Below are 27385 nucleotides of genomic sequence, written 5' to 3' on the forward strand. Positions count from 1 at the left end.
ACATTCTCCCTAGTCTGCCTTTTTTCACTGATATACCTACAGAAACTTTTCTTGTTGCCCTTGACATCCCTGGCCAGATTTAATTCTATCAGGGCTTTAGCTTTCCTAACCTGATCCCTGTCTGCTCAGTTTCTCTATATTCCGCCCAGGGTACCTGTCCTTGCTTCCACCCTCTGTAGGCTTCCTTTTTGTGTTTGAGTTTGTCCATGCAGGCCTCCTGGTGTTTGTGCTGGACTTCCTCTTTGTTGAGATGCATCACTCCTGAGTTTGGAGGAGGTGATCCTCGAATATTAACCAGTTATGCCCAAATAACTCCACTAATGCTCACAGGAATCAACAGGAGAAAAGGCAGGATCTGCTCCATGCACAGCACATCCTATTTTGCAGTTATACTTTCTTGCAGAGCAGTTTCCCTGCTACGCCCAGCCATGGGGCTGGCTCTGCAAGCCCTGCTTGCCTGGGTGCAGGCACAAGCTCCTTCAGTCTGTGAGTGACTTGAGGCTCCTGGCTTGAAGATATATTGCTGTCAAGATTGCTGTGCTCTGCTTTTATCTGTCCCAAGGTGACTGCAGGCAGAGCGGTTACACTGCGTAGGCTCTTCTGATATGCCCAAGTGCATTGGTGACCTGGAGCACAAGAGTGAAAACGGCTGCTCACATTCATGAGCACTGGGGATTTTGGTGTGATGCCAAGATTTACCTGGCTGCTCCTGCTGCAGAGCATCAGCAGGGATAACCAGGGATTTACCTTCTCTGAGCACTGCTCAGCCAAGGGAGCTGCTTCCCAGGCCGTCCCATAGCTGAGCTGAAACCAGTGTTAAAGTCTTGTGGATTTTGGGTTGAAGAGCTGAATCTCAATGCTTGACCATCCAGCCTTGTCCTTGACACAAAACCTCAGCATTTCAGACAAAGTGGCCCATGCCCACATGTGGAGGAGGAGTCCCTGGCTGCCGTCACGCAAACATCAGTCCCAGGAGCCAAATTTATGTGAAATGGCTTTTCCGTGGACCATGCTGGCAGATTTAGCATAGGCCAGGCTTTGGGGTGGTTGGTGTGTGCTGGAGAGCAGTGGGCTGCATCAGAGGCACTGCAGGCTTAGGTGCTGAGTCAGCACTCTGGAAAACATCCTTCAGTTTATCCTATCCTGAAGGTGGGCTGGAAAGATTAGCCCCCTGTGTTCCTCTCTGCCTGCCACCAGTGGACACCGACCCCTTTGCAGGAGCGTGCCATTTACATCTGAAAGGTTGGAGGCTGAAAAGAGCCCAGGGTTTTGCCTTGGACTGAAGAGCACAAGAGCACAAATGGCCAAGTAATTACCTGGGAAAAACATAGGGAAGAATAGGCAATTGCAGGGTTATCTACTTCCCCTCTTTTGCCCTGCCTGTTGCCTCTTCTGGCATAGTCTCTCTATAGGGATACGCCTGGGGAAAGACTTCTCCCTTTTGTAGCATGTTAACAGTGGTGATCCCTCACATACTCACAAGACTTTGGATTTTTTAAAGCCCTCTCTAAACATTAGCTGCTTTATCTTGTTATTGTGGTCTGTTTTTCCTTATCCTTCTAATGAATTCCTATAAATAAGATAGAGATCCAGCGCCTGTCATGTCGATTCATTCAGTTCATTATCTGCTCCTGCTGGAATTTTACTCTCCCTCTATTTATCAAGCCTCGAGTGTTTCACAAAAGAATATGGCTGTTTAATTAACCTACAAATCAGCCTCTCTGTAAATCAGCTGTGCCGCTCCTCGAAACTGGATTATTAGGCCTTTCTGTTGACTCTGCTCCCGCTAAGTGCTGCGGTGGATTGCCGTGGTCACCTCCCCATTGCTGGGTTGGTTGTTGGTGCCTGCTTGGGGTCTGCAGCTGTGGGGTGAAGTGTGCATATGGATGGAAGTGTGTTAGAAGAGCTGCCACTCTCATCTCAGCTGATTTGGGTTTTATCCAGCGCGTGGGTTAATCCTGGGTGTCATTAGGAAGTGAGCTGTGGTCTGTTCTTGGAGAGAAAGGACAGTTTTCTTGCATGCTGCTTGCACCCTTCTTAGCACAGTCCCAGATCAGGGGCTCCAAAGCATGGCTGCTGCACGGGCAACAAATAAGAGAGTGTCTATAATTATATGTCTTTGCAACACCATAGAGTCTGAAGTGCAAATAATGCTGTTGGGGAAGCGGGACTGAATCTTGAGGACGAAAAGGCTCAGGGGAAGAAAATGAGTCAGAAAATTAGATTGGGTGAGAAACCTAATTATTTCCTCTGTAGGATGGGGCCTTTGCTTCTTTATCTTCTGTGGAGCCATTAACATGGGAAGCCAAACCGTGAGATCTGAAATCACGCTCACACACCGTGTGTTTTGTCTCTCCATAGATGATGAGATGCTTTCTGCCTCCAGTCGATGCCAGCCCTCGTGGTCCTGGTGCCCACAAGGCAGCTGCACAGCCTCTTCTTTCTCCCTGCAACATGCTGCTGCATCATTGAGCAATGCCATGGTGATGCTCAGTGTCCCCCAGCATTAGGGGAATCTTTAAAATTCCCTGAACACCTTGAATTTTAGTGCATGTCGTGAGTGTGATATTTAGTTTGACGGGGATGTGGGGGCTTTGCCCTCTTCTGTGGGAAACCTTCCTTTCTGCCTGTGCGCAATGTTTCCTGGAGCTTGCCAGGATGTGTCTCAGCAGGGAAGATGCTACTCCAGTATTTCTGTCTTGACCTCCTCAGGAACAAGAAGCTTGGAGTGCCTGGGAGAGCTGGATGATGATTTGAAAGGGAAGGACATTTTTCTGGAGAGTGTTTGATGCCAGGACATGGTCTGGGCATGATTTGTTGCAGTTACTGCCTCTGAGGGCTATTGCAGCATCTCTTCATCCCACCTGTCTGGGTTGTGGATAGGTGCAGGGAGTGAGGAAAGCTTGCCCTGAAGAAGTGAGGGAGATGGGGAAAATCAATGTGCAGAAAGAATCCATTAGCAGTGCTGATGCATGGTGGAAGAGGGAGGGATTCTGGTATGGGGACAGCAGGTGACACAAGGTCTTCATCAGTCTAATTCATACTTTACAATGCTGCCACAACCTTTCACAAGGAGCCTGTGGTCCCTGCAGGGCTCACCCATCACAGTGCTCTCCTTCCCAAACCCTCCCTACTTTCATGTGTTTTTTATTGGCCTTTTTTTCATCCCTTTGTGTCTCATGGCCTGGGCCAAGGCAGAACTCGTGGGCACCCTTGCTGACCCCGCGAGTGGAAGGCAGATGGGAAGGAAGAGGTGACCAGACACCGCTGGTGGAGAGGAGTGTCTGGGAAAGCCCTTTGGGCCAGACTGATCGCCCAGCACTGGTGGGGCAAGTCCAAGGGCTTTCCACATCTGTCTTTGGTGATGCTTGCAGAATGATGTCACCACATTTTTCAAGCCAGGAGGGACCTGGGGCTTTGCAGCCCAGCCGAGCTGTGGGGCAGGATGAGGGTAAGAGACCAAGCTGGTTCATGGTGGGTACCCACTCCCTGGGTACCTCATAGGATGCCCACCTTCTGCTTTCACTCCAAGGAGGGCAGCTCATCTTTCTCTCTCTAGTGATGACAGCTCACCCATCCCGTCTGAGTACCCTGTGGATCCATTCCCAGATTTTCCCAGCCCTGGGGCATTTTTCATCAGGAGCACTCCATCTAAAATTGACTTCTCCCAGAAGCCAGCTGATGGTTTTGTTTGTTTGTTTTGTTTTGTTTTGTTTTTTCCTTTTAGCCTTTCTTGACTCAAACTTTTACCTGCTCTCAAGCAACTGGATATATAGGCCCTGAACTTGAGCCCTTGGAAATTTTGGGGCTGCAGCAGCAGGTTATCTGGTGAAGTGGAGAAGGACCACCACACATCTGAGTATGGTTCAGCTGGAAAGGGCACTGGATGGGGACACCGAGGTCTGAGGCTTTGCAGCTGGGATAGTGTGTAAGAACAAATTTTCAGCTTCCAGACTCTTTTCCTTTCTCCCACCATTTGTATGACTGAACTTGTTTGATTGTATGGGAGTTGCAATCAGTATTTTCGGACACGACTGTTTTTTCTCATGAAGACAAGCTGCCTTAGTGCAGCAGGGACCAAGGGCTTGATGCTGACTTGGGTTCCTGTTGCAGTGCAACTCATCAGGAATGGCCATAAATGAAGAGAACCTCAGCTCTCCCAGGGAGTGGAGCAGTGTCTTCCCACGGCCTCTCTGCTGCCTCTTACCAGTGCTTCGGTAGCAAACTCCCTTCTGCTGCTGGGGGCTGCAGGGGTTGCAGAGACCGAGTCACCCTGAGGTCTGCCTAAATGAAGGACTCATGACCAAGCCAGTGGTGCTATAAAAAGCAGCATGCCTGGTACAAATCTCACTCTTAATCCCAGCTTGAAGCAGGGGTAAGGCTATTGCTTGCCTCCCTAGGCTCAGGCTTGTTTTCTAGCCTGGATGCATCAAGGAGGATGCTGGCTGACTGTAGCGGAGGCAAGAAGGCTTTGGAGGCTTGCTTCCCTCTCCAAGAGGGAAAAAATAAAATATAAAACTGGATAAGCCAGTCCAAACCTCTCTGACAAGTCTATTTTCTCCTCTGGCACGCTTCTCCCTTGCAAAAACAGAACCCAGACTTCCGGCACTGTTGAAAAAACTCAGATTTCTTGAACCTTAGGGCTGAAATGGAGAGACCGTGAGAAAGGGCTTCGGTTCGAAGTTGTATGTGGCACCAATTTCTCACACCTACTGAATACCATGGAGTGCTGAGAGGGCTCAAACTCCAGCCATTTCCTCCCCACTCCCCGCCAAATTCCTGACCGGTGATGTTAATACATTACTGCACCAGCCTATCTGTGTTCTAAGGACCCACAGTCCTGGGGGTGCAATCCGTCATCTTGTAAGGGATTCGTTTGGATTCTGTCTGCCATGATTAAAACCAATAATAATAAAAAGAACCAGTCGTTCCCATCGCGTGCCTCTGCAACTGGGCTATGCATCACCCATGGCATTTGGGAGTGTGGACCACCCCTGTGCCATTCTGGAGCCACTGTCCTCCAGGTCTGGAGCCTCCTCCAAGGTCTGCTCCTGCCATTCGCCACCAGCTTTTTCAAATGTCTCTTGTTTTGCTTGTGGAAGCTGTAAATTACCAGCTCAGGCCTTTCCCTGCCTGTCACCTCACAGTGGCAGGTCAGTTTCTGCAGGGAATTTAACAAAGGTTAAACCAGGCAAAGTTTTATACCTGGCACGTGTGGATGCTTGGCTGCACATTTACATATTCTTCTTTGGGCAGAAATGGGATGTCCTTTTCTGAAGAAACCCCCAGATTCTTTTAAAAAAGAAGAGTAGCTTGTATTTTTAAGGGGGAGTTAGATCTCCACTGTGCTGCCTGGGTTTTTGTTTCCGTTTCTGCTCAATGAAAGTTCAGGCTGTATCATATTCTGTTCAGATGCCTTGGCATGTCCTTATCACCCTGCGTGTGACACCTTTCTGCAATCCCGAGCTCCAGTGCATTGGTGGGGACAGGCTCTGCAGCTGCCCCTGGGTGTGAAGCGGCTCTACCCTGCTGCTCACGTCTTGAAGGCGAGCTGTGATTTATAGGAGAAACGGGAAGACGTGGCTGAGACTGCGCAACTATGGGTGGGGTAGGGAAGCTTGATATGAGAAAAAGGCTGAGGATGAAGCATATATACACATTTTTTTTCTCCCTCCCTTGTCCCCCTTCTTGTTCAAACTCTGTAGCCTGAACTCTGAATGGAGCCATGCAGCTGAGGAATTACATGAATGTAAGTAGGGAGAGGCTTGTGCAGCATATCTGGCTGCCTTTGACTGACTAGCTGATATTTCAGAGCTGTGATAGCCATCTTCCCCGAGACTAGGCTGCAGTAAACTCCAGGCGGTGACATAACAGTTTTTTATTTTATTTATTTTCCCAGTCTCCCTGTATTGTACCGCTCTCCAGAGCCCCTTCCTTATCCAATGGGATGATTACCCAGCTGTAGTCTTTGCTATCAAACCACATTACTCCTAAGCCACAGAAACCTGTCCATCAAGAAGCGTAACTGTTGCTTGCTGTCTGACTTACGATAGCCATACTGTAGATGCTTTGCCAGCCCATGTCCCCTGGTGTCAGAAAGCACAGCTGTGGTTGCTGGCATTCAGCACTAGCTTCTTGACTGGGTATTTATCAGGGGGTCAGGATGTCAGCTGGACGTCTGCTCCATTCCCAATGTCTTCCTGGCTTTATGGTGACCTTGGACAAGCCCTTGGTCTTAGAGGGGTTGAGATGCTGAACTCTGATGCCTAACACTGGTGCCCTACAGGGGTGCCTGCAGAGTGAGGCATCATCAGGGACACTGCTTTGAGGCAGCCCATATGTGATTTGCAGGAATGGAGAGACACTAAGCCATGGCAGTATGACCATGCATTGCATCCAAATGTCCTTACCCATGACTCCTGCAGTGGTCTAATACCAGTTGTCCTGAATTATGTGAGCGAAGGTATTATCTGGGTATTTCAGCATACTTGACTCAATCATACAGCTTCATTATATGCCATTTATAAGAGATTGATAAGTGACTAATTTGTTGGTGGAAGGTCAAGTGTGTGAGGGAGATGCTCCACTGTAGCCTTTTAAGGGTGTCCTCTTCCATTTCATGTGACAGTGAGCTGCGCCCCTGCCACATCTGGGCCCTTTATAAACAGGTGATAAATGAAGTAAAGCCCAGCAGCTCTGCTTGGCAGCAGAGGTGAACTTGTTGACAGTCCCAGGCTGTATTCTACACCAACATTGTATCTGGCACCATGACAGGGCAATGAAGGCTGCAATGGACTACGTAGGAAGGGGAAGTTCCCTTGCATAGATTTCGGGCATCTCCCTTTCCCCTAACCTCAACAGAGAGGCCAACGGGATGTCTGCTGGGGGATGCAGGGCCACCCTTCCCAGTTCTTCCCTACTTCATGCAGCCAAGTTTCTTGTGGGTGACGTTTTCAGTGGTGGTAGATGCTGTTGGTTTTTACAGGTGGTGGGGCAATATATCGTCTGGGAAACAGCAGTTGGCATGCCAGGGGTCGCACACAGCTCCTCCTATACCCTGCTCCCAAAACCTCTTCCCTTGTGAACCCTGGCTCTGTGGGGGCAGCCTACCCGACAGAGGCAGTGACCAAAGTCAACACTGTTCTGGCCTGATACCCTGTTGAGCTCAGAAGACAGGAATGTCCAGTGTGCTGGTAGATGGTTCCTGGGTTTTTCTGGCTCAGTTCTGCAAAGCCCAAAGCGTCTGGGAGGGATTTCATTTTACTTTCTGGAATTAGCTTTAGTGCTGAAGGTTGGTTTTGAGCCAGCAAAGCTTCCTTTGAGCTGTCGACCATGCAAAAGACTCCTTGAGTCTCTAGCATTTCTCTTAAACACAGATCATCTGGTGCCAGAAATTTCCCTTGCCTGAATATTATAATATCCTCAAGCACTGGTGAGGAATTGCCCAAAGGAAACATGACCTTTCCAGCAACGCTGGCTAGTCTGGAATCGGTGTTTGTGGCCATGTGGAACAGTGCAGCCAGAATGTGGGTGCCTGTATCGTTGTTCTGCGAGAGAAGGACGTGTTTTGTAGGGCGAATGGAAATAGAACCCCTCCCTTGGCTGGGGGTCTGAAGGGAGCTGAAGTCAAAGGCTGGATCTGAAATGGGCAACTGGCCACAGTCAGGGCAGAAGTCTGAGCATCCCAGATGCTTGGCAAGCTGTGACTCCATGGCTAAAGCTGAAACAATGTGCTTTCAACCCATCCTTAGACCTGCAGGATCTCGTCACCTCCTGAGGAAGAGATAAGCCTCTTCCACAGAGAGTCTCTTTTCACAAACCAAGACCTCCGAAAGCTATTGGCAGAGATGTAGGTACCACATAAGAGAATGACCTGGCTGAGTGATGAGGTCTTGCTGGAGCAAGCCTTGCTGCAGCTCCTGGCTGCTGGGGCAGCAGAGCAGTCTCTGCATTCCCTTCTTCCCTTCTCCAGTCCCCCTAATGTTTGTGTGAGGGAGTGAATTTCGTTTCACCTCACATGAATATCCCTCTATAGAGGCACTGACTGGATGCAGGAGTGCAGCATGCTGTAGCTCATCTTGCAAGTCCTCGAGCTTCAAGACTTCTTCCTTCCCGTTTCCCTGTCCTGTGTTGGGTGAAATGTAGTGGGGAGCTCTCAGTCTCACCAGCAGCTATGAGCCTGCTTCTTCCCAAAATTTCCCCAGCCTGGGACTGACCTGGGAAAGTACTGGCTGGAGGTGAAAGCAGAGGTACACAGTATCAGCCCAGTCGTGAAGTGCCAGGTAACTATTTCTAGAAATGGGAAAAATGGTTGTGCAATACTACTGTGGGCTGAGCATGTTGAGTTACCAAAAGTGATTGTGAGCAATTAGAGCAACTGGGAGACCGCGACCCCTCCTTAGAAAACAGAACCATTTGGAAATTAAATCTTTCCACCTTTTTGCTTTGAAAAGCAATTTAACAGCTGACCCCCTCCTCACACTTGGGCTTGTCCAAACTGAAATGGCACATTTGGTCTGCGGTCCAACAAACCTTTGTAGCTGACCCAAATGCAAACACTTTGGCAAGATTTAGCTTCTCATTTGTTGAGGTTTTGTTTTTCACTGAAGACAAATATTTGTGCTGCTAGGTCAGTCAAAAAGGAATCGTCCTTTTCCCTCTGCTTGTGGGTGTGACTGCAGAACCCCAAAGCATCACTTATTAAACTTAGCTCCACTGCTAGACTATTTGAGCATTAGAAAGAGCTCTGAACCTGCTAATAAACTGATTTTAGGTGTTTGCTGGAGAGTTCTGATATTTCTGAACGCAGGGTGAGTGGGGGCTTGTTGGGGGCTTTACCTGCAGCCCTTATTGCTAAGAGGAACAGGCATGGACCTTCCAGCATCACAGCCCCACCAGGATGCTCAGGGTGTCTGACCTGCATCCCAGCAGGGTGGCGGGCAACTTGGAGGCTGGTTTGCTCTGCGGCAAAGAGAGCTGGGAAAGATATTTCCTGCTTTTGCAGAAAAATCCTTCTGCCCAAAACAGTCGCCCCCAGCCCTGTCCTCAGCCTGTTTGGAGGATGCAGGGACAGAATAGCGAGCCGGTGAGGTCATGGGGAGAGAGTTAGTCACATCCAACTGGGAAAGGGAGAGGGCTGCCAACCAGTGTTGCTCTCGCACCATGGAAAGCTCACGTGGTTTGGAAAGGACCCCCTTTGGGGTCCCCGGGGCACCCTGGCTATGCTGGGGGGTTGGTGCAGCACTGCCTCTGCAACGGCTTCCCAAGGAGCTGGAGGAGGGAGTGAAGGAATTAAAGTAAAATCTAATTTGTTCTGGCATAAACATGGACCTTGCTTCTCGTAACTGGGGCAATATGAGCAAGAGGGGGTTAAGAGCCTTTCTGAATTGGAGACTATCTGGAGCTGTTGCACAAGGGAGGGAGATCATGGCAGAGTTTAATGAATGACTTCATTTATATATTAAAAAAAAAAATCAACAACACAGTGGCTTCCTGCCAGGTCCACAGACAAGGGTTTCTATGGGAACCTGGGAGAAAACAATAAATAGGAGTGTGGGATGAGTAGAAAAAGGAGGAGGGGAACTCGGGCTCTGGTCTGGTCTGCTTTGTCCCCCATGTAGAGCAAGGTGGCAAGGCATGATGAGGGGGAAGAAAGGGAAAGGGCTGCTGAACTTGCTGCTTGCAAAAAGACTCCACCCAAAATAAGGCCTTAATTACACAGTGGAAGAGAGGTCTCCTGGCCAAGTCCTGGGATCTATTTCAGTCCCTGCTCCCCCATGGGCTCAGTGAGAATGGGTGACTTGTCTCTGTTCAGCTCCACATCCCGACTCTACTGCCTGAGGGGAGGTGGGAGTTTGGGAGGGCAGGGATGTGGGGTCACCCTCTGCTTCCTGCCGGGGTGGTGGTGTGACCAGCAAAAGGGATGCTGCTGCCGCTAAGCTCAGCAGTCCAACCTGCTGCAGAGCAAAATAGGATCTGAATTAGCCTCCCTTGGAAAGGTTGAAAAAGGTAATTAGAAAAGCCAATTTGTTCTTGAACAAAATGTTTCAATCACATTTTTTTTTTCCTTTCCTTTGCTGGGAAAGGGGGGCATCTGTCCTGAACCTCAAATGAAAACAGCATCTTAGTGAGACCCAAGAGGGATGCAAGAGCATGGTTCATAGTCCAGGCCATAGGCAAAGCCAGGCAGGCTGGCACTTCTGGGCTCTGCTGAAATCTGCCTCTTGTTCACTCAAACTGTACTGAAACAAGGCTTAGCTAAGCCATTTTTGTTCATTTTTTCCTTTTCCTTTCCACAAGCTCTTTGCTCCAGTCTGAACTGATGTGTCTCCTACTGGGCAGGTTCATCCTATAGAGACTGCAGTCCTTGGGCTGTGCCCGAAGCAGGGAAGGCACAGGTCGGGCTGGGTCCTGCTGCTCGTGGGAGATCACCTTCCTGGCTCCCATGTGTGTGCCTTGTACAAGAGCATTTCTGATTTCTATAAATAGACTCGAAAATGCCAGGCAAAACAGCCTTCATGATCTGTTTTGCACCTGGCTGAGCCAGGGGTGAGTGGGGTGAGGGAGCACTTGCCCCAGCAGCTGCTCCAACATCTGCCCTGGCATCAGTCCACAAGCCTGACCTGCTCTGCTCCATCTGCCATTGCAGACCCTTTGGGTGAATGGTGACCCTGCCACCCTGGCCTGTCCCTTTCTGCCTGCATCCCAACTGGTGCTGCCAGCGGTGAAGCAGGAGCTGATCCTACATGGAGACGTCCACTACCACTGGACGAGGAATGTGGCAGCCACCTTATCACTTCCTCAGGGATGTGAGGGCCATCCTGCTGACAGAGGTGTTATTATCCAGCAGCTGAGACACCTGGGAAAAGCCAGGGCAGGTTTTTCATCTCTGCAGAGGAGGAAGGAAGCTCGGCAGGGCCAAGCAGGACACAGCCGCTGTCCTCCGCTACTGTTCCCTCTGCTCCCGATCAGGCAGGAACAGCTCAGCTGCTTAAGGAAACTCACGCTCTGGGGTGCAGATCTCGCCCTCCCTGGGCCAAAGCTTGACATGGGGGCATGGCATTCCTTGCAGCGCTGCAAGACCCCCCTCCTGAGGTGCAAAGCTGCTTTGCAGAGAATGGTGCTTCCCAGTGGGCCTGTTGGGAGGTGGTTGGTCTGGGAGGAGGAGAATATGCACCACATGTTCCTTGTGGTTGGGAAAGGCTCTCCTGTACACCTCTCCCAGTCCGTGCACATTGGCTGGTCCCGCTGCAGAACCATGCTGGTGGAGGCAGGGATGCTGCTTTGAGGACCAGCACTCATGCTGGGAACGCTCCTCTGCAGGAGCCCCCTGCTTGCTGCAGGAAGCCCCAACACCTTGGGGAGTTATTGCCAGGTCTCACAGGCACTGCACAACAGTGTTAAGGATGGGTTTTCCCTCTGGCAGGCTGACAGCACAGTGGAGCGTGGAAGATGAGGAGGAGGCGGCAAGAGAGCGGCGGCGGCGGGAGCGGGAAAAGCAGCTGAGGTCCCAGGCAGAAGAGGGCTTGAATGACACCAGCTCCTGCTCTGAGAGTGCGGGTCCAGCACAGGAGAACCAGTAAGAAATATTCACGGATAAATCCTTCAGACACACACTCTCTCCTTGCAGCAAAATCTTCCTGCATCCCCGGAGTTGGCGCCTCTGTTGTTTGGGTTCATTTGGGGAGATGGGGAAGTTCCCTAATAGGTTTGTCTTGGGGCATTTAGCCCGGACTAACAAATAGTGTGTTTCTAGTTTGGGCAGAAAAAGCCAGAAACCATGCTTTTTTTTTTTTTTTTTTTTTTTTTGGCTGGAGGCTGGTTATTTTACTGCCCTGAGAGTTTAAACTAGGACAGTTTGGGTTAGGCTGAGCTCAGGCAGGGAGTCCCCATCGCCAGGGATTTCAGTGCCTGGTTAAATTTCAGCTTGTGAGTCATCCTACACCGAAACTAATGGAAGTTCCTGATGTGTGCAAAGACACGTGCCTGAGGATGTGATGCACAGCCCCAGGCAGATCATGGCTGTGGTGGCCAAGCAATGGATCACCACTCCTGGCCAGGCTCCCTGCTCCTCTCTCAGGGTCTGCTGTCCCAGCAGTGGGGAGCATGGAGCAGCTTCCGAGCTGGTGCAGTTCACAGCTCTAAGGGCTGAAGTCAACTTGGTGCTCTAATTGGGCAAGTCTTAAATGGAAATAGCTCAAGAGGCATTTATGGAGATGCTGAGCTATCTGCTGTCAGAGATGGATCCCCTGGAGATGGGTTAGGATGGCCACTCACATCACCAGCATCCCACCGCAGCCTCCTTGTGTCCACAGTTCAGAAGCCCAGGTGCTTGGGGCTGGCACAAAAACCATTCTGCACTCTGAGTTGCCCAACTTTGCCTGAAAGACCCCAGTCTTCCCACTATTTGTGTGTTCAACCTTTTTCTAAATATATTAAACACAATGGAAAAGTGGCAGCAGGATTCGGGATTACAGTCAGAGGGATGCAGCAGCTTCATTTTCCTGGAAAAACAGCAAAGCTATTTATAAAGATCTTTTTTTCCATGAAAACATATTTTTTTTCTCAGATATTTTAAAAATTATTTAGTACCTTTTTTTTTTCTTTTTTTTTTTTTTTTTTGTCTAAAAGTGTTGCAAAGAAGCTTCAAAATCTTTTGTGGAAATACACTTGGTGATATTCTGCAGACAAACCTACTGCAGTCTGCCCTAAAAGCAAACAGAAGATCTGGAAAGTAATAATACTTGTTAGTTTTTCCATACGCCCCTTCACACAGAGGCTGGAAAATAATTTGTGAAGGTCTTTCAAATGGCAGACAAGATCTCTGGTCTCTGCTTTGCAGGGAGACTCTGTGAGCAGCCTCGGGCACAGACCAGCGTGCAGCAGCCCCAGCAACCCTGCTTGCAGGCTCCAGTCCCATGTGTATAGGTGTAGACACACTGCTGACCCCACGGGACCCTTGGTGTTGCCCAAATCTAATTGTGTGCTTAAACATCTGCAAAGTGGATAATGACAAGGACTTTGCTCCCTGCTACATGATGCTTGATCTTGCTGGGCCAAGCTTCACCAGAAGGATGTTTCTTCTTTGGCTATCCCCTGGTTTCTCCTGCAGCTGCTGACAGCCACCTGGGCTTGCTCATGCAGCCAGGGTCAGCCCTGACCATTAATCTTCTAAAAAGCTTTGCTCTCTCTTGTGTAAACACTGCCCCCTTCTTCCCTTGTCACTCCTGTTTTGTGCAAACATACCCTCGGGATTTCCTTACACCAAAGGGACAGAGCAAAGCTCCCCGCCCCCAAAAAAACCCTCAAACCAAAGCACAAAAAACCCCCCAAAACCCACTTGTAAAAATGGCAGGTTTACAGGAAAGACATGTGGGAGCCAGAGGGATGTGGATCAGCTTAAGCAGAGCTGATGGGGCTGTGCTGGCTCGGTGCTTCCCCTGGGGCTATGTTTGCAGAGGGTTACAGGGAAGTGACCAGTTTTCAAACAGCATTTGGCCAGTGTCCCTTGGTTTCTGGGAGCTTTTCTGATTGCCTGAGAATATGTTTGTGGCTGGGGCCACAAATATCAGAGCAGTTCTTCTTTGGGCATCATCAACACTGCAGCTCCCCAAATCTCTGACCTGAGACTCAGCAGATCCATGGTCTCATATTAAAAAAATCATGCTACAGTTTGGGTTGGAAGGGACATTCAAAGGTCATCTAGTCCACCACCTCTGCAATGAGAAGGGACTTCTTCGACTAGATCAGGTCTCGTCCTGGTCCTGCATCAAATTTTCTGAGTGTTGTCCTGGGACATCCACAAGCTCTCGCTACATGCAGCAGAAAATAATCCAGCCTGGGCTGCGTTGTCCTAGACTGACACAGCATCGCTACTCGGCAGTCTAACAGGATGCTGAAGCATGGCAGGAGCTAGGTAGTGCTCAGACTTGTGGCTGAGCAGCCATTTTTGATTTACCACCCCTGCTACCCTCCCTGATGAGCCTGGCAACAGCACGTCTTTTTTGGAAACCCTCAGCTGCTGCAGTCAGTTCAATAGGAGTCCCAAATCTCAGAGAAATGCCCGTATTTAATGCACATGTGGTCATGGAAGAGGCTAAGCATCTCCTGACACCTCCCAAGAGCCCAGAAGGGCAAAGAGAAGACTCAACTGCATTTATTATTTATTTTGAATCTCTGAGTTTTAAATGAATCTGTGTGTCCCACATCCTGATTCCTACTCCCAGATGACTGCCCTGCATCCCAAAAACATCTGTGAAACTACCACCTCAAGCCGATGCTTGCGACTTGGCTGCTCACCTAGGACCCCTGGCTGGGAGGTGATTCTCCTTGTGAACACAAGGAAACAAATACTAAGAACTCACCCGTTCCTGTGTATGGCCAGCCTGCATCTGGTGCCAGCAGCTCTGTGCCCAGGAGGGCTGTGGCTCAGTGCTGCAGTGAGGTATTCACAGGTGGGAGCCAGAGTCATGCAAGTGCACATGACTGGCTCAGTGTTGTAGGGGGAACATAAGGATTCAGTCTAGAACTTGAGCCAGTGTCCTAATCTTTGGGTCTTCATTCCTTTCTCACTCCTGTTCAGGCCAGCTCCTGATGATGTCTTTTCTATGGGGCTGCGTACAAGGATAGGACAAGCAGCAACACCTCTGGTCCAAACAAGCTAGGGCCAGCTCCGATGCAGAAGAAAACTATGGACTTTTTTGGTTTTGATGTGCTGCTTGCCTTTTGCTCATCTGTGTGTGGCCCCAGAGACCAGACAGGCAGTGGGGTGCTGCTGCTGAAGACACGGAGTTGCTCCTTCCTCTCCGTCTTGTTGTGATGCCCCAAGAGACCCCCTTTGTACAAGGGCACTCCTAAGCACATGGCAAAGGCATCTTTCCTGTAGCAGAGGATAAGGCTTCAAATGGGATTTGGGAGCAGCCAGAGGAGAGAAAATGCAATAGCTGGAGGGACAGAAGGATGGTATCAGGTTGGGGCTCTTTTAGGCCAGGTTTAGATTGTTTTATGTCTCTCTTATACTAATCTTACTTCTTGTGGTGTTTCAGCTATGACTTTAAGCCATCTGGGACGTCAGAGCTGGAGGAAGATGAGGGGTTCAGTGACTGGTCCCAGAAGCTTGAGCAGCGCAAACAGAGGTGAGTAGGACACAGCTGTACTGAGGGGAGGGAAACCAACATGCCCAGCAAAAGGACCGTCCCCGAGGCAGGGTGACCAAGCCCAGGTCAAGCCTAGCATGCATAAGAACAAGGCCAGAGGCTGGAGCATCATCGGGGCCAAACAGGCTCTGCACCACTGGGACGGATGCTCTCTGCCTGCTGTTTGGGCTAGTGGGGAGGAACAGGCTCAGGGGCTGCCCCAGGCTTCAGGGATGTTTGGATTGAGCTTTACACTCCAAGCAATGGCAGCCTGCCAGGACGCTTGGGTTTGGAGGAGCGACAATAGGAGATTTAAGCCACCTGAGCTGCTGCAGGGGCTGAAATGGCCTCTAACATAATCCAGGCCAACCTGAAAAGCTGTTCTAAGTTATTGCTGCTTCCTGACTCATGTCAGCATAGTGGGTGTTATGGCCCCAGCCCACCTTGTGCTTAACTGCTCTTTTAACGGGGGAAAACAGGCAGCAGAGAGCCCTAAGAGGTGCTTGTGTGCCAGCTGTTTAGTCCTCATCTCCCATCACTCTCCTCTTGCTGAGCTGAATCAAACTCCTGCTTTAACCACTTTCCTCGGACACCTTCTACCTGCATGTGAACTCTGTGACACAGCTCTCTCAGCAGCTTGATTTTATCAGGAATTTTGCCCCTGTGATGACACAGCCTCTTCTTTACCCCTGAGACTGAAAAAATGCCTAAGATTAATATTTACTGCTGAACAAATAAATAGAGCTTGCCTCTTTCTTACTTTTTCCCAAACACTGTAGCTAAACCGCTCCACAAGCTGTACCTTTGCAGCCCTGACCCTACAAGCATTGCTCAAGCATCTTGCTGTAGTGTTGATTACCACATCTGTGGGAGCAATTAGAAATCAGCCCCGTCTGCTTTTCAGCATGCTACCTCTTTTTCCACCCCCCTTGTAAAGAGCTTGTCTGGAGAGAAAGGCTGCTGCTATTCAGTGCTTTTCTTTCAAAAGAGAATTAGCTGGAAGGGTTGAGTTAACCTCTCCAGAAAATCCTCCTTGGGTTTTTGTGTGATGCTTGTGTTTATTCCGTAGCAAGGCGGGAGGGTACTGAGCAGGGCAGGTGGCATCTGTGGCAGGTGAAGTGCATCAGAGAGGGATGGTGTTTTAAAGACACTGGCTGTAGCTGAGGAGGCCTTTGCCTGGAGGCTGTTTGGGAGAGGTAGCTGGAGGGGCTTGGATTCTGTGGGCTTGCTGGGCCTGTTTCCTAGCAGGTGGCTGTGGCCTGTGAAGTTCCTTCAGGAGCTTTGCCTTTGCCCACCTGCCTCACGCAGAGGGTAAGCTTGGAGCGTGGTGTGAGCACAGATAGGTTCTGTGTCTGGCTGGGGTGCCCTATGCTGGGGCACCCTGTGCTGGTACAAGCAGCACTGTGGCTGGGGTTTCCTAACTCCCCTCTCTCCTGCTTAACTGAATATGGAGCAAACCCTGTTTTTTCATGTGAAGGATGTTTAGGTGCTGGCTATGAATGAGGAAATAGAGACAGCTGCTATCCTCTGGAGCTAAAACAGCTTGTGTGTCCCCTGAGAGCCTTGGTGCTGAGGGATGTTTTATTTTTGGTTCTAGTTCCCCACTTTGTGGAGGGAGATCCATGCTATCAGCTGCATGCAAAAGGATGGGAGCTGTGTCAGACTAGCTGTCTCCCATACGAAATTGCTGTAGTGCAGAAGACACCCTGTACACTGCATCATATTTGCTGGCCTTAATTTTTAATATGAACTTTCACTTTAGCTGGAGGCATTGCTGGGATCCTGGTTAAGAGGAACTAGTTACCTAGGCCTTCATAGCCTGTTCGTTGCTGGTGACTGCACTGTCGTGGGAGGGTGGTTAGTAGCAATCCAAGTGAGCCAGCACAGGCATCAGCTTTTTTCCCATGTGGTCAGTGAGGAGGGCTGAACAGTATCTGTCCTGTGAGCTGCCTTCCCAGCACCAGAGAGGTGGGTGGAAAAGTGTTCCTTGAACTTTTCTTCATGTTTGGTGAGGCAGAAGCAGTGAGTCAGCCTTGCCCTTTGGCAGCTGCCTGCTAGCCAGCTCTCTAGCCTTGCTGTCATAAGCTGGTTGATTTTCTAAGAAAATGGTGGGAGGAGAATGTTATTCTCTGGCTGGGGAAAGCAAGATGGCAATAACATCTTGGTGCATGGCAGTGAGCCAAGGGAGTACTCTGGGGTTACGTGCTCCTACTGACTTTCTGCTAAAAGGCATGGGCTGCTCTGTTTTTGCAAAGCCAATTGTTTAAACATACTCCTGGGTCTCCTCTCTGTAGCCTCAGAGACCTGAAGGAATCCTCTTGTAAAAATCTTGTAATGTTTTTTTTTTTAAACCTAAGACAAGGGGTGATGCTGGCTGCTTTGGGACTCTGCTGGGCTATGACATGAGTGATGTGATTAGGGGTGTAATTTATTCCAGTGGGCAAAGCTGAGGTTTGCAGTTGGGCATAGATATAGCATTGCCTGCAAAGCACTGTACCTTGCAAACAAACAAAAAACCCCACATGAGTGGCTGTGCAGCCTTGTCCTGCAGTTTAGCTTCAGCCAGGGAAAAGGGGGATCTTGGGAAGCACATTCACGTATCATTGTTGGATCCCTATCCAGCAAGAGGCTCTGTTAGCATGGAAAATTAGTTTAGGCAGAGGAAGGCTGCATTTGGTGCTCCATGTTGAACTGATGCTGGGAGCCATGGAGGTGGTGTCAGATGTGTGCTTGTGCACCAGGACCATGGAGCATGCTGGTTCATCTGGGATTTAGGCTATGGCTGAGCAGAGAATTGAGCCAGCACTACATCATGGTGGTAGTGTCCTCTCTGCCTAGGGTCTGAGCAGAGGCCAGGACTTTGTCTTGTTCAGGTCTCTCTGATCCTCTTGTTTTCCTGCAGGTCTCATCTGTAGTGAGGCTGGAAAGATACAGATACCTTCAGCTCAGCCACAACACTTAGTTGAGCTGCATCCTGGGCATTTAAAGTGTGGGAGTGTGATATGACTGCTGTTATATCTTGGTGCCTGGAACTGGATGGGACCATGGAAGTAGCTTTGAGCCTTGGTGTGAAAACACCCAGCAAGTTGCAGGCTTGGGGGAGTGATAAAATTGGATTTCTAGAGGTCTGAGGCACCTGATGGTGTCTGTAAGCTTATAACAACATGTTTTGCTTCTTTGACCTGTCTCCCTGACCTCTAGGTCTTCACAACAGTTGTATGAAGAAGAGGACAGTGGTGTGAGGGAAGCTGAAGTCAAACTGGAGCAGATCCAGCTAGAAAGCCCGGAGGAGATCCAGGAGGAGAATGTGGTCATCAGGGAGAAAGAGAGGCTGTGCCAAGAGGAAGAACGGGTCCAGGAGCAGGAGGAAGATGAGAGAGCTGAGCAAGAGGTGGGATCAGGAGGATCTGACTCTGTTTCTGCGGGGCTGGTGGGAGAACTGGGGCTGGGGGCTGCTCTCCAAGAACAGGGCTCACCATTGCTGCTTACAGTGCTGGGTGTTGAGCCCGCATAGATGTGCTGTCCTGGCATAACCTGGGGCTGGTGTCACTTGTACCTATGTGCTTTCTTGGGATCACTGCAGGCAGCTTCTGCCCTCTTCTGAGGGCAGTGTGTTTGCTCCTAGATCTTGTGGTGGTTTAGTCATGTCCCTGTAATGCTGAGGGGGAAAGTGCTACTATTTCTCCTGTGGTTTTCTGGGCAGCGAGTAGCTCTTCAGGAGAACTCAAATCCAAATTTTACTGCTTGTTTTTTATCTCCCCAGCCTTTATTGCACTTTTAGAGCACTTTGGCACTTCTAGAGATACTTTAAATCTTTCATTGCTCCCAGCTGAGCTTGCTTTCTTTGCTCTTCTGATAAGGTGTAATTTCTGATAAATGATGGAGACAAAGCTAGAACCTGAGTGGTGTGCAAGTTCATTAGGGTGGCTGAGCTGCAAATATCTTCTGTTGTAAATGGATTTTTTGACTTGCTGAGGCTAGTATGCGTTTTGTATTTGAACTTTGTGTGTGATTATTTCTAGCTCTTTATTCTAAAAGCAGCTGTTTTCTATTCTTGTGGCCTCTAAATGAGAAATTCCCATTTTCTGGTCTCAATAATCTAAGAAATCTTTATTAACTGATGCAAGGACCCCTTTCCATATCCTTTTGGAACCTTGAACCTGCAAAATTTCTCTGATATTTCTGCCCCCCACCCCTCAAATTAACACAAGAGCTTCTTCTTGGTTGTTTCAAAATTAGATGATGTGAACTTGAAGCTTCTGTGCTCACGTTTGTTTAATGTAAAGCAGGAAGCCTGGAAGACAGGAGAAAAATCACTCTTGTTGCGCAGTAAGTGCTTTGACCAGCTCACTTCCTGGCTTGTTCATTTTCTGCACTCAGGAAAAGAAGAGAAGGAGAAATGAAGAGGAGGAAGAAACACCAGAAAAACGCCAGAAGGCCCCAAGTCCCGCCAGCCTGGAGGAGGAGGAGGAGGAGCTGTGCTCTGACCACACTGCAGTGTGCTCCACCAAGGTTTGTGTTTCTGGGGCCTCTCTGGAGGATTGGCAGCTATTGCAATAGAGCATCTAACTAATGGGCTAGATAGCCATTAACTAATTAATTAACTAATGGGGTAGATGCCCCATTCCTGGAAACACTCAAAGCCAGGCTGGACAAGGCTCTGAGCAACCTGATCTCATTGAAAACATCCCTGCTTATTGCAGGGGTATTGGACTAGATGAACTTCCAAAGTCCCTTCCAACCTAAAATATTCTGTGGTTCTAATGATGAGGAAAGATGACCAGGGACTTGTGGTCATGTAGGGTGTGAATCCTGTTATTCCACTCCTGCTACAGGCTGGGACAAATCACTTAATCTGTTTCCTTTGTGTTGCTCAGCTGTCAGCTTCCTCTCCTCCTGCGGTGTCTGATTGAGCTGTTGGAGGCTGTAACTGTCTCTGTGTATACTTTGCCAATCACTGTAAATGTCTAAAGTTCATTGAGGACTCCAGGGAATATTGTAATACTGAGAAAGATGTCTGTGCTTTAAGCTTGTGAATTTGGTCAAAGGCGACACATGAACTCAATCAGAAAATGAAATTTCCCTTCCTCCAAAAAACCCTCAAAACTTGAAGCACTGGAATTTCCCTGTCTTTCTTAGAATAAAACCAGTAAGTATGATTTAAGTCTTTTTTTTTTAAACAAACTGGGATTCCTGGTCTCTGAATCATTGTATCCTTCCCAATCACATCTGTCTGCATTGATGCTCTTGTGAAACTTCCGTTTTCGACACCACCTGAATTGTATCTCATGACTTCTGTTGCATTTGCTACAAATCCTCGGTTCTGTGCATGTGCTTTTAAATACAATAGCTACAGATAAGTGGTTTCTGTAGTGAATGGCTTTTTGTCTTTGTAAGCCCTAAGCTTACAAAGTGAGGGTAATGGTGAGGAGCCTGGGTAGCCTGTTAATCTGCTCTTGGTGTAATATTTCCTCTTTTGCATTTATATCTGTGCTATTGACTTCTTAGTCAGTATCTCCTGGATGGGCAGGATTTGTATGAGCACTTCCTTTTACACCAGTAAATAGATCATAAAAGAAGGGTTTAATCATCTTACAACCATTGGATTCTTGCTCTTGGTGGAGGATTTAATAATCTACAGCCATCAGATTCTTGCTTTTTACAGAGAAGCCTTTTAAAAATCGATTAGAGAAGGGAGAAAGGGTGGGTTTGGATGCAGGCCATGTCCTAGTGATAGGTTTGAAAAGTGGGGTGGGGGTAGCCAAAGCATATCCCCAGAGTGGGGCTGGTGGGGAAATGTGGGTAATGCTTCCAGTGCCTTTTATGTGCTGAAATTCTCATCATTATGGCCCCAAAGCACACTAGCTTCCTGACCTGAGGTTAACTGCTGATGCTAGGATTAGCCCAGGGAAAGATTTAGAAATATAGTCTCTGTGTTTTATAATGGTGATGTCAGAGCTCACCAATACACAAAGCTGAATGTAAAGCTGTACAGGAAAAATGAGCTTGGGATTGTTCCAGAGGAGGAAGGATCTTTATACCCCAGCTAGCAGGGCTTTATATGAACACTAAAAATTAAACACGTTGACCACCAAGAAGGCGTTTTGACTTGGGATCGCTCAGCAGAAATACTTCTTGCAGTGGAAAGACAAGAGCATCTGCAGTGGGCGGTGAGCTCCCCTGACAGCTGTGGCTGATGGAGGCAAGGTGCACTTCTGGGGCAGGTAGATGTTGGGGTGCAGCATAACAGGGTGTTTGGGGTTCAGAGGTCCGGTGTGGCCTAGGGGCTGAAATAGATGTGTGGTGTCAGGGGGAAGTCTTGTACCAGCCTGGGATGCTTGTGAGCTCTGAGTTCTGAGGTTGGCTGAGTGGGCAGCTGTGATTTCCTCTGGCCTTCAAAAAGTACTGTGGACAACAGAAATGCAAGGAATTGCTTGTTGCAAGGAATTGCTGTACAGGGCAGGGAGAGGTGATCTCCAAATAGCTGAGAGAAACTTTACTACCACCTAGACTGTCATGCTGAGATCTACTGTCACCTACGGCCTTTTCTAGGCCACTCCGTGCTTAACTTTATGCTTATTGGAAGCACCTCTTGGAAGCACCTTGTGAGTGGTTTGCACCTGCACAGCATATCTCTGTCAGGGTTGGCAAGGTTTTTTTCCTATTGATATCTTATCTACTTGTGTTTGAAAAACTGAGACATAGGCTGGGGTCTACCAGATTCCCCTTTCAGGTGCTGTTATACCCTATGAGGTGCCAGCCTGTGCATCAGTATCCCAGAAGAAGGAGCAACCCAATTTCTGAAGTCACAGCTCAGAGGCAAGCATCAATTCCTGCAGCATCGAACAAAGGAGAGAGCCGTCAGACAGCCTGGCCAGCAGAGAAAGCTGGCTGATGGGATATCTGTCATGCTGCTGTGTTGGGACCCTGCAGAGTGACTCTCCCTGGCACATCTCTATTAGCCAGGGTTGCACTGTTTGTTGGTAGTTGTGTTCTTCTCTAATATGCCTCAGGCTCTTGGGCACAGCTGTTAAATGTGTCCTGTCTGTGACACTGTCTTGTATTCTGCTTAACTAAAATTTAGCACCAGCATCCTGAAGGCATTTTAAAATGAGCGCTTAGTGCTGCTTTTTATCTACTGACTTGGTGATGTTTCCTGTGGCACAGGCAGCAGTGGCAGCAGTTATACAGGGAGAGAAGGCTCCTTCTTACTTGATTGCTGCTCCTTGGCTCTGTGGGAGCTGGTGTTAAGAGTGAGCTTCCCCTTTGATTTCAAAGTGATTTTTTTTTTTTCTCTCCTAGTTCTCATTTCCTGGGGCACAAAAGAGATGCGAGGTTTAGCAACTTTTCACCTTTACTTTTTTCAGTGGTTGTGAAATGTTTACTTGCTTTCCTGTCTTGGCCAAAGCATTCTTGCACAGGAGCCTCTTGTGCAAAATTCTTTCCTGATGGCTTGACCTGAAGAGCTGCCTTGCAGTGCAAGTGAACACATGGAGCCAAATGTCTATGATCCTCTGGTGTGGATAAGTCAATGAAACTCATACCTGTGCTTCTCTCATGCTTAGCTCCTGTTCTTCTGCAGATGTGGCTGGCAGTGCTTCTAGCTTTCCCCCTTGTCTTTCTACACTTGCCACTTTCTCTGTTGTGTCTGGCTAGGAAATCAAGTATATGAGAAAGATACTTGGTCCTCGAGCAGAGGGAGTAGAGAACATGGTTCTGGTTGCTGTTTCAGCTGTCAGTCAAGCTGCACATTGTTGGTTTGTCCCTGAAACTGGTTGGATTGCTACTGTGCACTGATGCTTTTGGTTGGGATTCTGCTTACCTGCATTAGAAGGGAGAAGGAAAAGGGATGCTCAATGTCTCTCTGACCAGTGTGGGAACATGGAACTGAGTCAGGCATTTCTAACCAAAATCTGGGTGGGGGCTCAAGGAAGAGAAGTGGTTGCATTATGGTCAGCTGAGGTGACCTAAATCCATCTGAGGTATGTGGAGAAAAGTGATACATTTGTCTTCTCTCTCCCACTTTAGATCATGGACAGAACTGAGTCACTGAACCGCTCAATAAAGAAAAGGTATTTCTGGGGTTGACACCTGGGTAAAGCAGGTCCCTTCCTGCAAATGGAGGATGCTGGAGGGCCCTGCTGTGGGGAAGGGCAGGAGTGACAGGCTGTCTCTGGCTCTCAAAGTCCTTCCTTCAACTGGAGGCACTGTGTGAATCACCTTAATCCTCTTCTCTGCTCTCCAGTAACAGCATAAAGAAGACCCAGCCTCCCCTCCCTGTGTCAAAGATTGATGACAGGCTGGAACAGTACACTCAGGCTATTGAGGTGGGCTTCTGTGTTGTCTCTCTGTCCCCACACGTAAAGGAGCTCCTTTGCCAGGTGTTGCTGTCCCACTATGCCTCTTAGTCTTACCATCTGGGAGGTGACCACTGAATCACTTGCCCTTAGATGGGAGCAACTCTTTCTCCTGTCTCAATCTCCATCCACAGCATAAAGTAGGTTTCTTTAGTGAGCTGTCCCATCCTTTTCTCCTCCTGTTCCCTGCTTAAAGGGTGGGAGTATCTGGCAGGAACTAGCAAGACCTTACAACTCTCCTTTTGTAACATCTTGTCCCTGAGGACCTCCAATTACAAAGGAGAGAAAAAAAAAAAAGCACACTTTCCTCAATGGTGATATTTCTCTATTTATTTTTCAGACCTCTACAAAGGCTCCAAAACCTGTCCGACAGCCCTCTCTTGACCTTCCCACCACAAGCATGATGGTAGCCAGCACAAAAAGCCTTTGGGAGACTGGAGAGGTTGCAGCACAGTCTGCTGTGAAGTCCTCACCCTGTAAGGTATGGATCTTTTTTTGAGATGGCAATAAAATCAGCTGGTGGGGAGAATGCGTATATATTGTGCAGGGACTAGGACTGAGCTCCAGTTGTTGAACACGAAGTTGCAGGTAGTACCAGGATGATAAATCTTGTAAGCTTACAAAATTCAAGAGAGCAATGCATAATACTCTTTGTTAATTTCACTTTTTGGTGGTTGTGAGTGGGGCTGATTCTGTAACATGTTGGTTGCAAATCTATGTTTATCTGAGCGAAGTTCCTTCCACATAAAAAAGCCTTGATGTTAACATGTCTTAAATAGTTAACAAACTTAAGAAAATAAACATCTTGGATCTCTCACTCTCTTCAACAAAAGCCTGGATGAGAGAGATGAAAACATAGGATATACTGGGAATAGGAAGAAGTTTCCAGAGTCATGGGTTTTAGCTGCAGCTGCCATAGGTCAGATGATGTAATATAAATAAAAAAGGAGGTCAGATGTGTGGGTTTGAAAGAGACGTGAACAAAGGCATGTTCAGCAGTGTTAGCAGTGAAGAGTAATGAGACCATTATCTTCTCAGGATATTGTGGCTGGAGACATCATGAGTAAAAGAAGCCTTTGGGAACAGAAGGGCAATCCCAAACCTGAGACCAATGTCAAGGTGAGTTAGTATCTGTATGAGTATGAAAGCATGTGCTCTACTGTGAAAAAGAAAAGAGCTCTTGGCTGGGTTGTCGAAGTATTGAGAAGATGTTCTGTAGGGACAAGGGCTGCCTGTATCTATCAATACAATAACATACCTAGAAGCTCTTTCTAACAGTGAGCTGCTGTCGCTTAAGGGCTAGTGAAAATGGGGGCAGAAATAATTTTATAACCAGTAATACTGAAATGTCTCTTGAATAGCATGACATTTGCAGCCTGTGGGTTGGGAGACCCAGCCTTCTAAGCTCAAACTGAACTGTTCTTGTTATGCTTTTTAATCTCACGAGTAAAGAAAACATGCAAAATCAAGTGGAACCAAACCTCAAACAGTATCAACACTTGCAGATGAATCTGGGTTTTTGTGCCTACTGGTGCATTTGTGTGAATGCTTATTAAAATGCAGTGAGCAGCTGCTGCTCAAACTGTCCAGGCTTGAAGAGGAAGAACAAAGTATCTGGTTTGTTCCTGGGTCGGTACTGCTGCCAGCATGTGGTAAATGAAACTGGCTCTTGTCATGGGTGAAACCAACCCTGAGGCTCTTAAATGAGCATTCTCTTGTGGTGCCCTGACATTGCATCCTCCTTTTCCTATTGCACATCCCATGGTTGCTGTTACCTTATGCTTATAGAAAGTGGTGGTTGGTCTATGCAAAGAGTTTACATGGAAGGGGCAAGAAGGGAGTACAGAGGAGGCTGTTTCAAAGCCCTCTGGGATTACAGACAGCTATATCACATGCTTCTCTGGCTTCAGTTATTTGATCTTGACTGCTGATTTGAGGGAGAAAAATGCTGACTTTGGCTCTTTCTTTCTCTCCTGTTCAGTCCACTCCTTCTGGCAAAAAGTTCAAATTTGTTGCAACAGGCCATGGCCAGTACAAGAAGGTGTTGATAGATGAAGCCACAGAGCAATAGTATGCCTGGAGAACTCATTAACCAGGTAGGTGGGGAATGACCTTGCACTGTGTAACAAACTCCTGTTTCTGTTGTGGCAGGATGCTGGGGTTGTTTCTGCCAGCTACGCTTGGGGTGAGTTGGAAGGCAGTATATGATAACAGCTGGAGCCTTGCTTCTGAGCAGATGCCAGACTTTCTGAGCTGGAAGGGTGTGGATACACAGTGGGGATTCGTTTTGGTCTCTGGCTTTCTGATGCTGCTAGGACACTGGATACCTATGTTAGCTTAATCTGTGGAATAAGTGCCTTGGCTACTGCTGTTTGGGTGATGATGCATTTGCCTTTGCTAGTTCAAAGGAGCAGTCTCTCTCTGTTTTTTCTTATGCTCTTTTATGTTGTGAGGAATAGTAGATAGCTGGAGGTTGTTCTGGCTGACCAAGGGGGCTGGTGTACTCCTGAAATTCAGATGCTTCTCAGGTCTAATTTCCTGATATACTGAATTAATCACGGGAAAAACTTTTAATGATTTCAGTAACCTCTTGGACCCAGTTCATAATAGGCTTGTAGTGGGGATGCTGTGCTGAGTAGACCTACAGAGCAGAAAGGACTGTCCTCTGATGTGCAGCAAGGGGGAAGGCAGAGCTGAGTTGCTCTTTCTGTGCCCTCTTGCAATGGTCTTAGATCTCATGCTCATATTGTGTTTATGTTAATAGATGTCCTGATGTTATCTTGAGTGGATGATAACAGAGGGTTGCGGCAATAAGGGGGAATGGCGTAGAGGGAGGTGATAACTGCTTGAATCCAACCGGGCAGCATCTGGCACCGAGAGGAGAGGAAGTTGTTGGGAATGAAAACAAGTTTGATCTCTTTTTTTCCTACTATAAAAAAGAAGCTTTATTTCATAGCCAACATTATAAATAGCTCAGTCTGTTACAAAACACCTTTTGTTTCTGAAATCTTCTGGGGCTGTGTTCCTTTTTTTTTTTTTTAATTTTTCTTCAATGAATTGGTTTTTGAGTGTAGCATAAGCCTAGATGTTTTGTTTTGGTTTTTTTTTTTTTTTTTAATTTTCGTGGTGCCCATTTAGAAGAGAAGCTTTTTTTGAGTGCTACTTTGAGATAGCAACATAGCTTTGGGCAGGCTTGGGTTTGCACTGCTGCCTATATTCACAGGACTTGTATCCTCAACTTGTTTCTCTGCCTGTGGCTTTCAGAAACCTATTTTAAGGTCTCCTCTTTGATCAGTCCTCTTCTTTTTCCTGAAGTCTGTTTTGATGCACCAGGTGGGATCCTCCTGAGCTTCAGTTCTTCATAGCAAACAGGTTTTGCTGAGTTGTCAGCAGGTTTTGTTTGCAAGTAGCTCGAAGGAAAGTGCCCTCTGCTCTGATCCTTTTCTAGTATATCTTCTTGAAAGGCCAGTGACTATCATGTGATGTCCTCTACGATCCACCCAATGCTCCAACCAACCACTGCACAGCACTGTTGCCCTATGGGCTTATTCACAAGGAAGGGTTTTTTTGACTGAGAATAGCAAAATTACTGCAATAGCTTGAAGGATCTTGGCTTGTTTCTATTCTTGGGTTTTAGCTTGCTGTTTTGTGTGGTGAGAGGTCCCTGCTTCCTCAGCTCCTCTCTAGCCCCCTGAACTATGTTCATACTTTTTTCCTACTGCTGGATCCCTTTGTGATTGCCTTTTTCCTCCCAAGCCCTTCTGGCTCACCCCCATGTCACTCACTCAACACCACCTCATCAACTTTTCTTCTTCCTCGTCCTTCCTGGGCTGCAGGACCTCTAAGTGGGCTGCAGAGCAACATGTTTTCTGTAAGTAGCAGTTTGGGCTCTTA

The 27385-nt window shown here is 48.1% G+C and overlaps 1 protein-coding gene across 1 annotated transcript in view; it reads left to right on the top strand.

Annotated features, from left to right (window-relative positions):
* Positions 1 to 27385, top strand: part of LSP1 (lymphocyte specific protein 1) — a 53617-nt gene that overhangs the window by 17023 nt on the left and 9209 nt on the right. The window contains exons 2-10 of the mRNA XM_080345921.1: positions 11426 to 11578; positions 15045 to 15134; positions 18336 to 18525; positions 19515 to 19646; positions 23163 to 23206; positions 23380 to 23461; positions 23832 to 23972; positions 24530 to 24610; positions 25473 to 25587. Of these exons, the coding sequence (XP_080202047.1) occupies positions 11426 to 11578; positions 15045 to 15134; positions 18336 to 18525; positions 19515 to 19646; positions 23163 to 23206; positions 23380 to 23461; positions 23832 to 23972; positions 24530 to 24610; positions 25473 to 25562 (1003 nt within the window). The 3' untranslated portion in view covers positions 25563 to 25587. The remainder of the gene's footprint in view (positions 1 to 11425; positions 11579 to 15044; positions 15135 to 18335; positions 18526 to 19514; positions 19647 to 23162; positions 23207 to 23379; positions 23462 to 23831; positions 23973 to 24529; positions 24611 to 25472; positions 25588 to 27385) is intronic.

Source organism: Nesoenas mayeri (genome assembly GCF_963082525.1).
Source record: "Nesoenas mayeri genome assembly, chromosome: 5".
Classification (NCBI taxonomy): Eukaryota; Metazoa; Chordata; class Aves; order Columbiformes; family Columbidae; genus Nesoenas; species Nesoenas mayeri.